We start from the raw sequence: 17,756 nt of genomic DNA on the forward strand, positions 1-17,756 counted from the left end.
GTGCTTTTGTGATTTGCTGAGCGTCTGCCTGGTACAGTTTATGCCTGTAAAATCGCACCCAAGTTTTGTAAGCCACTTTTAGGCCTTTGATGTTTATCTGTACGGCTGGCGTGTCGGGTTGTTTTTTTGCTATGCGCAGAGCTTTTCTGTAAATACGTCTTTTGTCAACGAGCTCCACATTGTAGTAGTGTTTTATATTTTGTCTTACGGTGTTCAAGACTTTTTTCATTTGCATGTGTGGTATTAGCAAGGGCTGATATTCAATTGGTTTGTTTGTTTCTGATTGTGCCTTCGCTTTGTATTTTGACGTTAAGTCTTTGATGGCCTCAGCACTTAGTTTTAGCCTGGTGCCTTGGGCATTTGGCTCAAATAGGAGATTAGTTTGGTTACGTTTCTTAGTTGGTAACTGCTATGTTGTCTCTAGCAGGTTATGATCACTAGCTGAAGTGCATAGTACATTGAATGACTTTGTAATGTTTAAAAGTGGCTGAGAGACAAAAATGTAGTCAATTGTTGTTGCAGAGTTTCCTCGCTGCCAGGTTGGCTTGCTGATTATTTGCGGGAATGCATTGCTCTGATTGTGGAGTTCACGAGAGGTGGTAAAGTTGAGCCATGTTTTGTCTCGTAGTTCTGAGGCAGAATTTGGATTGGATGCAGAGTTCTTTTGCTGGGGTTTACAAACTGCATTTAAGTCACCGCATAAGATAATGTTAGTTGTGGGATCTTCTGACATTGCTTCGGCGATCGTTTGTTCGCACAGTGCGATGAAATAGTTTGTGGTTATTGCTGCCGGATTCCAATAGGTGTTTATTATTACAACTTTGTTAAACGAGACTTCGGAGTTGCTTTCAGTCTTGCAGACGAGTTCGATTGATTTGCAATTATTGTTTTTTTGATGGTGGCACTGCATCCATTACGACATGCCATCATTAGTCCTGAGATTGGCTGGCCTGTACCACCTCTGGCTGCTGGAGCTAAGATGACCTGATAGCCATTTAGAGTTGGAACGTGTTGCTTGGAGGCAAATGATGTCATATTCTCCAAGGTTTAGCCCCCCTGGTTGAGTAAGATGCGCGTGTCCTCGCGTATTCCATGAGCAGAGCATAATTTCTTGTAGACACTCCTCTGCCTGTGGTGTTGACGATGCCTCTGTGCTCCTGGATGGCCATTTGTTGCGTTGCATTGTGAGGGCTTTGGGTAACCAGGCCCATATTCCTCGTTTGTCCATTTGCAGTGATTTTGTCCTTTGATGCAGGGCAACATGAACTGCTGTTTGTTCGATGGTTCTTGTCGTGTTCTCACTTTTTTTTTAACCGCTGTTATTCTTTCTCTTTTTTTTTATTCGGTGGACTTCTCTGTTGTGGAGGGATTCATCTTGCGTGTTTGAGTCCTCAACAGAGTTGTGTTGATTTTCTTTTCCATGTTCATTCTTCTGTTTTATTGCGTACTTATTCTTGTTGTTCGTGTTGTTGTCGAACTCAAGTTTCTTGTCTCTATCTGCAACTTCTTGGTTTTTATTGTGTTTTTGCATGTCCACTTGTTGCTCACGTTTCGTTACATCTTCCACGTTAAAACTGCATTTGTAAATGTTGTGTTCTTGCCTCTGGATTTGTTTGTGGACACCTGATTTGAAGTGGAGTATTGCTGCTGCTCCATGTCAGTTGTTCCAGGGATCGACAATGCTTATGTCTTCCGATTTTAGGCCTCTTAAACTACCAATTTGGTGTAGTATGTATAGTATGGTTCTTCTGTTTAGAACAAGCTCATCTTTGTTGTTAGATCTTTGTGTCATTTTGATTGAGCATTTGAAGTTTTTCCTTTTTTGGCTAGGGTAGGTGTAGTCCGCAGAAGTCAGTCTGGTTTGGAAGTTATCTAATTTTGTACGCCGTTTGCTTGATCTTAGTCCTATATTTTGTTGCAGTTTGAGTTCTTCGGGCTGGGGCTTTATTGATGACCTGGCGCCGTGTCTATGTTGCGATTCATAATGATGTTTTTCTTTTCAATCCTGATCTTGCTCATTAGGTTTGGGGGTGTGGTTTCGCGATCTCGACCTCTCTCTTGTTTGTTGTACCTTTCTTCTTTCTTCGTTTGAGTGTTTATGTCTTTCATCTGTATTGTTGCCGACATCTTGTCTCTCCTCTTTTTTTGAAGGACTCTCTCCCGAATGATTATTGCTTTGCCCTTGTGAGTTTCTGCTTTCTCTCATCTGCATTTTATTGAGTAATCAAATTCGTTTGTCTTCTAATGTTTCGAAGTCTCGTTCTCTGTGCTCTTTGGCAGTGTTGTTATCTTTGTTTGTTCTCTTAGGTGATGCTTCGAATACTGAACAATGATTCTGCGATTTTGTTTGCTTGCATAACAGGGGAGTAGATGGATGGTTTGAATCTTCGTAAGAATGTACGCTTAAGTTCATTAGCGTCTCATCTAGGTCAGAATTGCCTACTGAAATTATAGCTTCCGAGGGACTGTTGGTAAGATTGGTGTCTGCTAATTCGGCGGCACCCAGCCCCTCCTGCGAATCCTTTTTTGAAAACACTGAAGTTGCACCATGCCGCTTGCTGGCAGTCGCAGTGGCTGATTCGAGTTGTATGTTACTTGTCAATCTCTGATGTTTAACGTTGGTGGCCAATATGTTGGTTGGTTCATCAGGTTTTTCTTTTGAATTGTGTGACTCGAATATTGCATATGAAGTTTCTGGAACTTCGTTATTGATTTTATTGGTTGTAGTCGGTACAACCGATTGGTTGTGTTTTATTGATTGTGTTCAGTACCAGGACCACTTTTTCGACCTTTTTTTTTGCTCAGCCGTGACTAGGTGTGAGCTAGTTTTGTTTGCTTCTTTGCGTTGGGGTGTCTTGAGGATCCAACGAGTTGTTGTTGTTAGGACTTTTACGTTGAGTCGGTAGTTTTGACTGCTCCGACTGATTGTTGTCAAGCGTTAAGTCAATTAGTGTTTTCGTTTGAGTGCTTGAATTCTTCGTGTTGCAGCCATTAGCGTTTTTTTGATTCGAGTGATGCATTGATTGTGGGTTTGAGTTTATCCATTAATTCACTTGTCACTTGCTTTATCACCTCCTTATTAATGTTATTGTCTTCTTTGGTTGTTATGTATCCTTCAAGGTGTAAATCTTTAGTCAGGATCAAGGCTTGAGTGACCTGTTGGTTCTTGACTGTTGTTTATCGCCTCATACAATTTACAGAAGGGATTGAGTGTGATTGTTATGGCAGACATTATGCTTAACAAGTCGTTTTTCCCTGCAGATGAGTCTTGATTGAAGCCTGCTGTCTGTGGCATAAAACCTCTGCCAAGGGTCTGAACATGATCACTTTGTCTTCTTCGCGGAGTTTGTGGCACGAAGGCTACTCTGGGGAGTTTAAACGGTGAAGGAGCGCCCGCCGATGGCAAGGAGTGTTTCCTTGTGTCATGTTGGATGCACTGTGCATCCTGTTCTGCTGCTGCAGGTGCCTTGTTTGATGATTCTGCGATAATGCAAGTTGCGTTAGTTGATTTCTCTATTTCTTTCAGGCTTGATAGATTTGACTCAATGTTGATGTCTATCTCCTGTAACGGACTTGGGTCGTGTTGCTTGGGCGGAGGAGTGCTGGAATGTGGTGCACTCTGGCCAGTTGTGATTTTCTGCGGAGATTTTGAATTCGTGTTTTGTTTTTTAGCTACAGGCTTGGAAGACGCCTCCTTAGCTGGCACATTATTTGTTTCTCTCGCACTATCGAGGGATGTGTCGTCTCCGCCGTCTTGTTGTGCATTGGATTGACTCTGAAGTGGGGAACTGGTAAGTGATGCTCTTCGTTTGTGAGCCATTGTGTCCTTTTTTGGTACGTTTTGTTTGGCCGTTGTTTCTGCAGGTTCTTCTACCAACTGGAGATCTGTAAGTTCTTCTGACTCTTGTGTTGTCCCCAGTGAGAGGTTTAATTTGCGTTGCTTAGCGACAGGCAATGGTTCTATCACGGCAGCCAACATTTCAGCATCGGACAGTTCACTGTATCTTTTAGTTTTTGTAAATATTTGTGATTCAAAAAAGTCCGTCAAGTATCGCATCGTGCATGATTTCTTTCCTGCTGTTACGCTTGAGTTTTTACTGGTGCTTTATTGAATTTCTGGGTGTGCTTGTTAGGTACCCGTGAATGTGCTGTTTTTTTTGTTTTCTTTTATTTTTTGTAGTTATTTGACTTCTTGCGCTCAGTGCCGATTTTCCACTGTCTTCTCGTGATCTTTTTTTCTATTTTTTGAAGCCGATAGTGAGTCGACTGCTTGGCCCAGACTAGGCTGCGAGTTGTCTTGCTCTGGTGCTGTATCTGATCTGCAACGTGTGCGCTGGGCCTGTCTCCATCAACGTGCACCTGAGCCGTCACCAGCTGAACAGCTTCTTGTGATGTGACTGTGCAGGTTCGAGACGTCGTCGTTGTCATTGACCATGTGCGTCACATGATCTGTGGTCCCACATCCTAGCCCCTCCTCACGTCTGGGCTCCTGCACTGCCCCCTGCCGATCCGTGTCACGACCGGACACGGCGCATGGGGGCTCCGCTGCAGCAACAACACATCCGCGCGTATCACCAATCGCCCGGCCGCCAGCAAGAAGGGCTTCAGCGTCCACCGTGGAGCCGTCGCTGCCCTGTCTCGCCTTTTCCTTCCGTGAGAACGCGGCAGAAACAGCGTTGCGGCGTCAGGTATGGACGCTGGGGACCCTTGTGGCACGACGCCGGTCGCCAGCACTGGAGGCGCATCTCCTGCCTCGCGTGGCGTGTCTTCCTCTTCGACATCGGGTGAGTCGGGGACTTTAGATGGAAGGGGGAGGGGGGGTGTGGGCACCTATGGAGGTCATTTCTTTGTTTGCCTCTAAGCATGTACTGATATTAGGGCAGCCGTTAGTACGCTGTGAGCCGCCCTTTCTTTGTGTTGAGGAACTATGTCCTAGTCCTCCACAGCCCTTCTTTGAGCTAAGTAGACTACGGCTGTTTTCCTCATCACACTCGCAATCATTGATCACCGGTTTGGACGTTTTTGATTTTAAAGTCATTTTGCTTTCTTGCTTATGTTTATCTCAAAGGCTATTAAATGGAGGAGTGTGTAAAAAGAGTTAAATGCAGTTTTGTGTCTTACCGTGGATCAGTGGCACTTAGCCGGTGTCAGTCGGTTGTGGCAAACAAGCCAACTGGTCTGCTTATATTCTTTAGGCCCCTCGGCCTCCCGCCGGACCACAACAGACCACTTGCTTCTCCACTTCCTCTCCGTGCTGAAAATGATGTTTTATGCAGGTAGCTGGTTGTTGCCACAGGGGTTGCTCCTCCTCCAGCAGTCTCCACAGTAGACAGACTCAGAAGGCAGTGTAGTAGCCCACGACAGACCACTTGCTTCTCCACTTTTTTTTAAAAATACCTTAATAGGAAGCCTGAGGTCATCACATAGAACGCAGTCATTACTTACTACTGCTCAAGAACATCCCGATTTACTGTAGAAACTGAGGCAAGTATTATGCCCCCCACCGCTCCCCCCCACCCCCCCCATTGTTGTATGGCTGTAGTCCCAGGCTGCTTGAAGGCCATTTTAAACAAATTCTCAAAGTAACACGATTGTTCATCTGTTCATGGCTGCAGCATAAAAGTGTCACTTCGATCACACGTGTTTGTCACAACCTAGATGGTACTCGCATTTGTTAGACTGGATTTCTAAACTCTGGCCTGGTGTACAATGTTTAGGAGGCCAATTTAGTTATAGTGAACAGGGACGACCTATCTAGGTAGCATGGAGAGTGGTCGAGGCCAAGTCTTCGGAGCGAGTGTGGTAAGGGGTCCTCAATGAGTCGAACACAATGAGCAGTCAAGGATTAGTACAAAAAAATCTCTATTTATGGCCAAGAACACACTGTGAAAAATGACTAATAGCAGGTAGTAATATCACACAATACTAAATAGTCAAAAGCATATATACAATCACAGTGAGTTGTTGTAAAGCATTCAGTTCAATATCCCTCCCTCCCTCCCCCGACCACCACCACCAATACCAATACCTGAAAGGGGATGTAAGTAAATAGTTATTACACCAACAGTCCACAGGAATATCAGCCCTAACTTGCTAAGTCCATCCCTAAATTGTATGGGGTCCTTGTGCCCAAAAGTTCAAACTTTCCAATAGTTTATAGGAGAGGGCAAAAGTTAGGAGGGTCCTGTGGATGTGAGGGAGGTTCCAAAGGTCAGAAGAGGACATATTCTGGTGGATAAGACTGTTCCTAGCATTCAGAGGGCTTTCGGCAACAAGTTTCGCCAAACAGTTGTAAAAGTTTCAAAAGTTAGTCAAACTTTCAAGGGCAGAGATAAGGCGGGCAGGTAAGTATTGCTACAATTTACCCGCACTCCAGTTTTTCTCCAGACCTGGCAGGTCGTTGGAGGTCAGTTTTCCAGCTGTTGGTCCTATCGAAGCAGCTGCTGTGCAAGAAGAGTTCGGATTGGTTACAACAGCTTTGTGAAACCTCTTCGACGAACAATGTAGCAGGCACTGTTGCAGGACTCTTCAGGATGGTCGACCAGATGCGAGAACACCAGTTTCAGGGATGGTCACCATTGCACGGCAACAGCAGGGGACACAGATGTCGCAATCGAAGTTGGTCCTCTATCTCGGGCCCACTCTTGCAGGATAAGCTGATGAACCCTTGAGTTCAGAGCCGAAACACAGAGCGACGACTCTGCTAATGCAGCTAGCGCAAATTGGAGCTGGTCAGTCCAATGAATGGCCCAGAGACACCTCTGAAGGTTCCAACTTGTTAAGTTACCAGAAGAATTCGAGAATGGTTGTTCCCACCACTGCTACGGGTCGAAGCACCAATGAAGGTCTTCTAAGATCATTAGCCAGACAGGGCTCCACCGGACTGCAGCAAAAGTTGGTCCTCAGGCCTTCTGAAGTCTTCACGGCTATGCAGGATACTGGGCTCCATGCAGGATCTCTGGGGAATGGCAGCAGGACTCATCTTATGGAAAAATGGAAGATCTGCCCCTCACACACACCCCAGCAGTGGTCCAATCAGGGACCACTGTTGGTGAAACTCATGCATACACTCCAAAAACCAGTTTGTGTTTTGGGACCAGCCAGTCTCAACCCACTTCCTGGCTTGTAACACACATGCCCTGCACCAGCACGTGAAAATCAAGACATTCCAGGGAGAGTGCTTGACCAAAAAAGGAATTTCCTGACCTTGCAAGGCAGGAAGAAGGCCAACAAACAAAATGGCAAAAAGAGCAAGCAAAAACCTTTTGGCACGGCCACGTTAGGACACCAACCACAGTTAGTAGTCAAACGTGGTAAAGCCAAAATAAAATATAGTAAAAATAGTGAAAAGTAACAGCTGCCACCAGCTTCTCTTTAAGCACATTTAAAACAATCATTTTGAGTATAGTCTAGGGTCATACAAAAGAAGCCCTATTGCACTGAACTGCAAGATGTATTATGCAATGTTACACAAAGTTACCCAGACAGGTAACAAAGTCACAAGACTAAAGGAAACAGTTTCCCAGTATCAACAGTCTGAAGGACTAGTCAGTTTCCCCCAAAACATATGAGGAAAAGGCCAGTGGTGTGAAGCTTAAGGCTTCACTGCAAAATTTCAGGACAAAAGTGCTCAAACAAAAAGCAAAATGTTTGGGGGGTCCATAAAATATTGAGGAAAAGTTGCTCCAAGAGAACATTTTCCTAACAGCCTTATGCATCCATACACCAAGGAAATTAAAATGTAAAATTGGTTTGTGGACAATCAGCCCTGGTTCCAGGTCGCAGGCAAGATTCCTGTTCAAATGCCATGCACTAAGTGGAGGTTGGACTGTTTATTTTTTGGTTTTCATTGAAGAAAGTGGAGGTTGCATGTTGGTTATGGTTTTCTGGAAGAGGAAAGGCAGATTGTGTTATCACACAACAATGTATATGTTCTGCTGCTGTCAATAAGTCTTAAGCAATAATGTTCCTTTACTGAACTCATTAAAAGGATTAAGACTGTCCATAACAGAATAAAAATAAAACTGCTTTCCAAATAAATGTGGATTTTCCATTCCTGGTAAATACTAATCCTTTACAGGTAAATCTTATTGAACTAGAAACTGACCGAGTAGTTACAGGGTGGTGGAGTATCCCGGCATGTTTATATGTGATTCTAATTTGCTAGAGTGCAACAGTTCACTGTTCTGATTTTAAAAGGCTTTGTTGCATTTAATGACTGAAAACCACACACACACACACACACACAACGACAACAAAAGAATTAGGTTATCATATGGTCTCACATTTCTAAACTTAACCCTACTTCCTTTATTCCAACAGAAACAGGTTGAATTCCTTTCTCCTTAACTACGTATTGTAACGAATCCAAGGATTTCCCTCCAAGGTGAGCCACTTCCTGCAAGACTTGGAAGGTGAGCAAGTAACTCCCACTTAGGGGTCAAAGGCTCCCAGTCGAACAATGTAGCATCCCCTTAAACCCAATGTCCCACGTATTTTCTGCATACATGAGAGCAGATGATGGTATTAATGTAACAGAGCACTCGCACGTATTTGGCTTGGTTGCGGCCCCTCCTTAAAGAAGCCGCCCTAGGACCAATGGAATAGAGTTCCCTCTATTTAGAGACGAGCATATAAGGGACATAGCCCTTACCTGGGAGCAGAAAGGAGGTGGTGTGCATCCAGCCAACCCAACAGACTGGAAATCGCCAATACACTGCAGAGCAGATGCAGCCTGCGGCAGGACCACAACTGCTACGTGGTGAGCAGCGAGCCGGCGCAACGCTGCTGAGCGCAAGTGAGCCGGAAGACCACCGTTCCAAGTTCTCTTTCAGCAAGAGACCAAACCCAGACCAATGCGGGCGGGGGGCCAAAGTACCAGAGAGAAGGCAGCCGCTGAGAAGGCAGCCGCAACAGGAAACAAGGAACTGGTGTCCAGCACAAGAAGGTTCTGTTGCAGAATGAGCAACCGCCTCCCCATGTGAAGAAGGCCGCAGAGCAACAGGTACACAGTATGGAATAAGGAGAGGCAGGAGAGCCGAGACTACCCCCAAGCCACTGTGTAAGAGACTTCGATTAATGAAGCTGTTCAAGTAGCTCATGGGCCAGGGGGGCCTAGTCAAGAAAAGAAAAACTCCATGAAGGGGTTTAAAAATCCTGAACAGAAGGGTGGATTAGTAGAAACCAGGCTATAAAGGAATCCCTAAAAGGGGGGCAAACTAGAAACATATACCGTAGAAAGGGGAAGACTGAAGAAGAGAAAGTGTCCCGAGAGGGGTTTGTGTAAAGGACACAACCTTCCTGAAAGAGACACGACAGAGAGACAAAGGCCGGAACCAGACAAATAACCAAACTCCCAGATGATGGTTACAAAACCATAATCAGGGGTTCATGAACAGAAGAGGGGATTACTAGAAACCAGGAGATGAAAAGAATCACTAAAAAGAAGGCAGCTTCTCGAACAAGACACTTCCATCCGAAAAAAAATGCAAAGCGTGAAGAAAACGAAAAGTCCAGAGATGAGGTTTTATAAAGGACAGCTTTTTTGAGGGAAACACAAAGCCGAGAAGCAGAGGTCAGAACCAGACATATAACCAAAGTCATAGACAGCAGCTAGAAACCCAAAATCATTTAATTGAATCTGGATCTACAGACCCACCAAAAGATATCCCACTAAGAGAACAAAAGGTCCCAGAAGGGGTGAGTGAAAGCAAACTCTTGCAACAGTTGAAACATACACCAAACCAAGCCCTACAGACTGAAAAGAAACTTTTAAAAGTTACAGACTTTGATGGAGGGGCACCAGGGTTGCCAATTGTGTTATGAGGAAACCTTGAAGACCTGGATAACTTACCAAGATTTACAGGAGGCCAGGTCTAAGAAAGACAAGAGGAACACTGACAAGTGGAACATTGGAACTGTGAAAGTTAACACAGAACCTGGGAAACCGACAGGGGCAATTTCTAGAGACATTGTATAGGAGGGGGTCATGCATGAGCCAACAACCAGCAAAACCATTGCTTGAATTTGCTTTTCCTTTAATAGTGGTAGGGTCAGGTAGAAAGCTTAGGTTTTGGACAGTGGATAGAACCAGCTTGTGTCTGGCAGTCTGACTGGCACATTTTCAATTTGCTTAATCAGACAGGGATTTTCTCCCATAGCCGTAGAGCTAGGTGAGGGATTTTCCTTCACTTTCATAAAACTTAAAGTATTTACTCACCCATGTCCAGCTGCCAATGACCCATCTGCGATCAACCACAGTAGTTTGAAATGTAGAATGCAGCAGAAAACTAAGAAACTAGAACTTTCATTCCTTTAGTCTAATGCCCAATGACACTTGGCGTCATGCAACGCGGTTGGCGAAATGCTCCCTTAAACTATTGACATTATATCTGCTTGATACGAAAGAATGGATCTCTACTCATTGCCATGTAAATACCTTTAAATCTCCCAGCTAGTATTTGCAAAATCTTCACAAACAAGCTTTAAATATTCTCACGAGGATGTAATTGATAAAATAAATGTGTGCCTTCTGATTCTGGAGACTTTATTCAATTGCTTCACATCACAAAGATACAGGTTATGACCATAAGCCGACCTTTACTAAAGCATAAACAAAAGCCAATAATTGTGTCCAAAATAGTTTTGCGCTAATTTAAACTTTAAGTTGCTGCACAATTTTCTGTCAGCAAAGGCATGGCGGATATTTTTAACTATGAAAAGTGAAGGGGCAACTTCGAACCTTTTGGGTTTAACTATGAAAATATAACATTTAAGAAAGCATTAAATAAACCTATTTTGCAGATGCCTATTCAGGGAAATGAGAGCATGGCGCTTAAAAAAAAAAACATGAAAAAAAGATAGCCTGACTAAGGTAGACTTAAACAGCGTGCGAAGATGAAATGGAGTTAAATGTATCAACAGGAGTAGGAGACCATGCCACTGAAAGGCATTAGATTGTTAGATTTCTCTTTTTTTTTTAATTAACACATTGCATCTAAACGCTATTTATCATCATCTGGCACCCTTTAATGATCAAGTTATTCTTCTCCCATACTAGTCTCTACTGATCAAAAAACAAGAATACCCCCCCCCCACTCTATGGTTTATATGCCGCCAACATACCTAGGAGCACTGAAACTCTGGCTAACCATGGGCTTCGAACTAGCTTCCTGTGACCAGTAAAAGCAAAGGGGCAGTGCATATCTATCCATTCAGCTGTATGGACAAATGATCAATACCAAACTGTAGTGGACCCACTAATCTGGCAGGATGACTGGTGGTGTAACAAAAACAAAACAAAAAACGAAAAAATGCACACTAACCTGGGGCAACCCATGAACTTTGGTGCTGTGAAATCCTATAGCAGCATTAGTGAAATGGCACAAATGTGTTTTCTTTCTGTAGTAGCGACATCAGTCAACAAGAGTTGTAAAAGTACAGATCGCTCCAAACCTGTACACATTCAGTGTACTCCAGGGCTCCATTTTGTTACGATGGGGAGGACATGCAATAGAATAAGGGCGTCAACCTTGGAAGACTAGGCACTTTGGGGTTTGCTCCTATTGCTCTGACCCGGTTAAATTCAGCTTGGCAATTGGAGAGGGATTCAACCTGCCTTCTCGTGGTCGCTCAAGCGTAATCTCTGGGCTTCAACATCGATTCTGTGCTGAACAAACAGCCCATCAAATAAGCTTGCTGCGGCCTTATAGATTTCAAGTGCAGCTACTTAGGATTTGAATCAGTTTTCCAGGTTCTATTTATTACTTGTGTGAACAGTAGAAATGATGTGCTTGTAGGGGTTTCAATTTTAAATGATTCAAGGGAGTTGCTGAACACACATGCTAGTGGTGTTGCAGGTGTGGCAAGAGTTTGGTAGAATTACACGCCTGAGGTCAGAACTCGGGTTAAAATGAGTTGGCTGGTATATTGATTAGTCAACCACCACTTAATACAGAAAACGGTTGTGTCTAGAGGCTGCAGTTATCAAAATCTCTGCCGGTCAACCAAATGCTTACATGAACAAATGATTGTCACACAATCTTCAGGTCGCATACATTGAACACCTTAATACCCTGCAAGAATCAGAAAGCTCATTGGTTTACTCTTAACATGGAAGTTTAATTATTTTATTATAGAGTGTTTAAATGGTAGATCATTTGTATAAATGTACAAAAGCCACAGGTCTGTAGGACAGCAAAAACTGCAATATTATTTAGGCTTCCAAATATCAGTTACACAGTTAAAGTAGACATTTCAGATTTCGATTTGAATGTTCTATCTGCTCACCAGCATTACTTGGAGTAGTTTTAGAAGGAACAAAAGCAAGTGTTTTCAATTCAAGACATGTGCCCCAGTTTAAATAAATGCTTTCATCCAAGAAGTTGTTAACGGTAAATGGCATTACTCCATGTTGTAAGTACATGAAACATGAAAGCACTCACATTTACATCCAAAACGAGAGGCGTTTCTTCTCAGGGCACCCTTGTACAGCTGCACAAAAAGAACATTTTTGGTATTTTATCAAGACAACGTAAGAGACAAAATGTTGCATTAATGACTTACCCTATGAAAGTTCTTCTTCTTCTTAGCAGGCTCGTCTTCCTCAGAATCTGACTAAGAAGGAAAAGCACACAAAATTAGGCCAGAAGAGGCAATGCAAATTGATTTGATTTTTGAACTTGCACAGCGCACTCACGTGGAACCATGTAGAATCTGCATCTAGGCGCAGATTATCAAAGAAGTTAAACAGGGAGCTAAGACGCATCAGAGGAGTTATTCAAAATGTTATGTTTTAAGCCTTTTCCTAAAGATACTGAATTGATTTTTTGTAAATCAGTTGGCAACAATTCTCAAACTCATTTTAATAATCATGCCTTCAGTTTATAATTTTTTAAAATAAACCTGACGTTAATAGTTTATATTAAAACAAAGGTTGCAGATGAAAACAAAAGTGACAGACCAAAGCCTGATGCGTGCGCTAGACACAAATCTGCTTAGAGGTGCAAGGGATCCAGCTGCGTTGTCCGGTCATTGACTGGGCAGGTCTGTTCACACCCACAATATAGTAGACAAAAGGGTGAATGACCAGTATGTAAGCGCGCTCTCCCTTAAAGTTTCAAAGCTAAATTGAGTATTGCAAAACTAAAGCGGAACTGTTGGACTAAAAAACTTTTTGTCCATGTCCAAAATCCATCGTTAATAAATGTTGCTATATGTTGGTCAAAAAATTAATTCTTGATTAGAAGTGTTTATTGTATGAAGAAGTCAGCCGACACGAATTTCGAAAATCATGTCGTTTTCAAGGCTGACATTATAAACCACCAAAATAAATGTAAACAATATAGTTACGAGCAACGTGAAAAGGAAATACAAAAGGAGCCTAAAAAACATGCATCTCGCCATCAACCTACTGTTGATCTGATTACCAAGTTTACTAGGGACTCCAAACATCTCTATCGGCTACTATACAGATACTGGGACATCTTACTACTTGATCCAGGTATCAGGTGTTATTTAGCAGATAAACCGAAGCTTATATTCACCAGTTCAGAGACAATTCGGGACAAAATCAGTCCCTCATTTTTACAGATCAAGCCCGCAGACTCCAATGCACGTAAAACATGGTTGTCCCCAGTCTCTGGTTTTCATAAATGTGGTAACTGCTCGATGTGTAAACATGTGGACAATAATGTGATTCAACAACTTGATATTAACGGCCAAAAAGTTCAGATACATGACTATCAATTGCAGAACGACCTATGTAGTATATGCTTTGATATGGGTCTGTAGCAAGATTTACATTGGGTCTACCATCAGACAGGTACGTTTCAGAATTCGAGAACACTTGGCCAGTTTGGGTAGCCAGGACGCCAGACTGCCCTTAGCAGCACATTGGCAAGCCAAACATCAAACTGATAACAAAGGATATTCGCTTTGTGGGCTTAAGTAAGGCTAAATTAGGTAAAAAGAGGGGGTAACATCACCCTCAAGTTGAGACAAATGGAAGCTAAATTGATTTGCTCTCTCCCATGTACCGAAATGGGTCTCAACACCGACAATGAGATGCACGTTTTCTTACGACTCTTTCAAGGGTACATAAATTCAGATATTCTTAAATCAGGCACTCCATTCATCTCTCATCTTCACCCAAGAATGCGTAATCCACGCTATGATTAAAGTTTTCTTAAATAATATACTAGTTGCCATGAATATTGTGCGATCACTAGTTTACAGTATTGCTCCAACTCCAAGGTATACTATCACAATGGATATTCTAATACACATTTATAATACTGGCATTTATGAGATTGTGTTGGATCTTACAACCTATCCTGATGCAGTGTTGATTTAGCATGCATAACACAATTCACCCCGTAGGGATGCTGATATGGTCACTGACTGAATTTCATGATAATCTGTTAAATATGTATAAGATAGAATTTAGTTTAATTGCTCATACCATGATAAATAAGATTGCATTTTTCACTGTGTTAGATAACTCGTATTTGTAACATTTGTGCATGTATGTCAGCATGTCCAGATTGCTGTGCCCCACTTCCAACGTCATTTTATTGGCGATCTCTGCGCATATATTATCTTTTTCCAATGATATACAAGTAATACTCTACATGCTAGTTACACATCCACACTAGCAACACTATTCCCCGTTCCGATAGACTAACAGCACAGCTCAAGACACTTAGTATGCATGCGCACCTCCGACACACTGAGTTGCAACTGAGCATGTCCATTCGATTAGCGCACCCACTTTTGGACATGCGCAATAACACTCATTAATCTCTATCGGTCTGTCCATGTCAGACATTATTTAAACTGGTATTTTCGGTGGACTCCATTTTTTACGCGGAAGTTACTCGATTCGGGATTGAACGCTTTAATAAGGTAAGAAGTAGGAAAATCTGACATATAATATTTTGCTTGATAACTTTCTATTACTTGACTGATATGTCAATTAACACAGCATATTCTAATTATTTGACAGATTGTTCACTTGACAAATACCAAGGCGAACAGCAGCTAATACTAAAGACCATTAAGTCATTACCAAGTTTCCGACTTATCACGCATTACTGGATGGTGATTTCCATCTCATATTTCACACCAAACTTAAAACTCTGCATAGCCTCTTAATTTTCACACATATGCATGTTGCACAATTCATGCATTTAAAAGCACGTATAAACCACACGAGGAGATATTATCCCAACTACCTGTCACTCTATAATATGGGGTGTCATTCTTTTGGACCTCAATACCTCTAACATACACATATTTGGTTTCCACTTTCTGGTGAAAGTTGGGAGTGGGGTGTATGCACTGGCGTTGTGGGACACACATGCCAAATGACTCTCTGTATCTAATATTTTCACTGTATTATATAATATACATCTTAAATGCCCTGCTGTTCTCTTTTCTTTTCTCTTGCTCCCTTCGTGCAAAACCATACCGCTTTTCATCTGATTGGGTATGTTAATATTACATCATGCTTTTTTATTGCAGTTCCGATTTTGTTTTGCAATACTCAATTTAGCTTTGAAACTTTAAGGGTGAGCGCACTAACATAAAGGTTGCAGATGGTTTACTTTTCACTACCCTTTCTCCCTCTCCCTCTCCCTCTCCCTCTCCCCACTCTCCCCGTTTCGGTCAAAGCAAGCACTATTCAACTCAATCTATCTGAGCACAATCTAACCAGAGCTACAAGCTTGCAGATCCAGTTTGGCGCACCACTGCAATCCCATTTTACGCAAGCTAGTCACAACATCAGCAAAATATAGTCGAGGTACCACTCATCCAGACCCCAAACTCCTCCAACCTGCCAGATATCCGAGCTGTTAGACATCGGAAAAGGATGCAGCATTGCAAAGCCATACAAATGGCAGATGTGCACTACACAAAACATGACATATGTAGATTGTATGGCAACTTTGGGAGTAGAATACATGTCTAGTCTTCTTTCTGTCTAAAAGAGATTGCCTAGGCAAATCAATTAAAATTGGTTAGGGTTCAATGTGTCTACCTTGGGCATGGGGTTGGTGGGGCAAGATCCAGCCTCTTCCCAGTAAAGTACAAGCTGTACAGGACTGGGCAACCCCCACTACCTAAACCCAGCTGAGAGCTTTTTTGAGGCCTCACTGGGTACTACAGACATTTCATGGCAGACTATGGCACTGCAGCTGCCCCTCTGACTGCTCTCACTATTCCAAAGAAATCCAAGAAGGTGACTTGGTCTGAGGAGTGCAAGGGGGCCTTCCAAGGCGTGAAGGATTCCCTGTGTCAGGCCTAATTCATAGCGTAAGCAGATGTGCTTATCCCAGCGCCAGAGGCAGTACTGTAAAAGCTAGATGATAAAGGCAGGGAACATCCCATATGTTTAATAAGCTGCTGCCAGTTTAAGGACAGAGAGCTCAGGTGGTCTACTGTGGGACAGGAAAGTTATTCCATTGTGTGGAGCCTTAGGAGGCTGAGATCCGACCTCTATGGGACTCACTTCACTGTGCAGACTGACCATGGGCCTTTAAAGTGGTTGATGAACATGAAAGCAGAGACTCCAAATTAGCTCAAGATTGCAATGTTGAGGGGCTGTCCAGGATGTATAACCAACTTGAGCAGGATACCCATCCAGAGGTAGATTAGTTCCCCGTTCCTAGTCTTGGGCGAGGGATTTCTATACTCTGGCCTGGGGGGGGGGGGGGGGGGGCAGCGTTCAGGAGGCCACCCTAGTTATAGTGAACAGGGAGAAACTTCAGGGAGTTTAGCCAAATCAATCGAGGTAGCATGGAGATGTGGGCAAGGCTCAATCTCATGAGATGCGAGTGGGGTCAGGAGTACACGATGAGCTCACACAGTTAAGCAATCAAGAATTATACTTAGACAATAAGTTATACAAATATTCTATTATAGGCTCAAAAACACTAGGAAAATGACTTTGAAGGTAATCACAGTTAGTCAGTGCAGAATAATCAATTCACCCCTACAATACCTGAAATGGAAGGTAAGTAATAAGTTATAGCAATGACAGTCCCCAGGAATCATAACCATATCTTCTAAAGTCCAACCTTAAGTTGATTGGGGCCTTGTAACCAAAGTTTACAAAGTTTTAGAAGTTGGGGGAAAAAGAGTGGGATGGTTCCAGATGATGTGAAGATGGGTCCAAAAGATTGTCCAAAGAGTTTACAAGTAAGTAAAATGCTTTTCTATATTTTGGAGGGGTTTCAGAACAAGTGTCGCCATACGTCATTTTTTTCTGCTGAAGAAGCCCAGGAGCTGCGGGTGCAAGAAGTGTTCCGGTCGGGTACAGGAGCTGTGACCAACCTCTTCTCGTGGAACAATGCAGTAGGCACCGATACAGGACTCTTCAGGGTTCTCGACTAGATGCAGGAAAGCCAGTTGCAGCGTTTGCCACTGATGCACAGACAGCAGGCATCACAGATGTCGAGTTTGAAGCCAGCCTTCAATCTCAGGACCGGTCGGTACTGGGATGCCGAAATCTCGCAGGAAGGCTACTTATAGGGCAAGCTGAAGTTCCAGGTGAAAATGCAGAACAGTGGCGCTTCTACCGCGTTAGCCCAAACCGGAGTTGGGCAGTCCACTGGATGGCCCAGGGAGACTACGAAGACTCCAATTCGAAAGGTACCAAGAAGAGGTTGAGACGTTGTTCCCCACGGTCCAGAGGGTTGGAGCACCAACAACGGCCTTCTGAGATCAATAGCCAGACATGGCTCTACCAGGACTGC

General features: G+C 43.1%; 1 protein-coding gene across 2 annotated transcripts in view; it reads right to left on the reverse strand.

Moving 5' to 3' along the window:
- Positions 1 to 17,756, reverse strand: part of PRCC (proline rich mitotic checkpoint control factor) — a 433,632-nt gene that overhangs the window by 327,042 nt on the left and 88,834 nt on the right. For both annotated transcript variants that reach the window (XM_069604586.1, XM_069604588.1), the window contains exon 2: positions 12,565 to 12,615. In XM_069604586.1, the coding sequence (XP_069460687.1) occupies positions 12,565 to 12,615 (51 nt within the window). The remainder of the gene's footprint in view (positions 1 to 12,564; positions 12,616 to 17,756) is intronic.

Source organism: Ambystoma mexicanum, chromosome 1p (genome assembly GCF_040938575.1).
Source record: "Ambystoma mexicanum isolate Mex_15411 chromosome 1p, UKY_AmexF1_1, whole genome shotgun sequence".
Taxonomy (NCBI): domain Eukaryota; kingdom Metazoa; phylum Chordata; class Amphibia; order Caudata; family Ambystomatidae; genus Ambystoma; species Ambystoma mexicanum.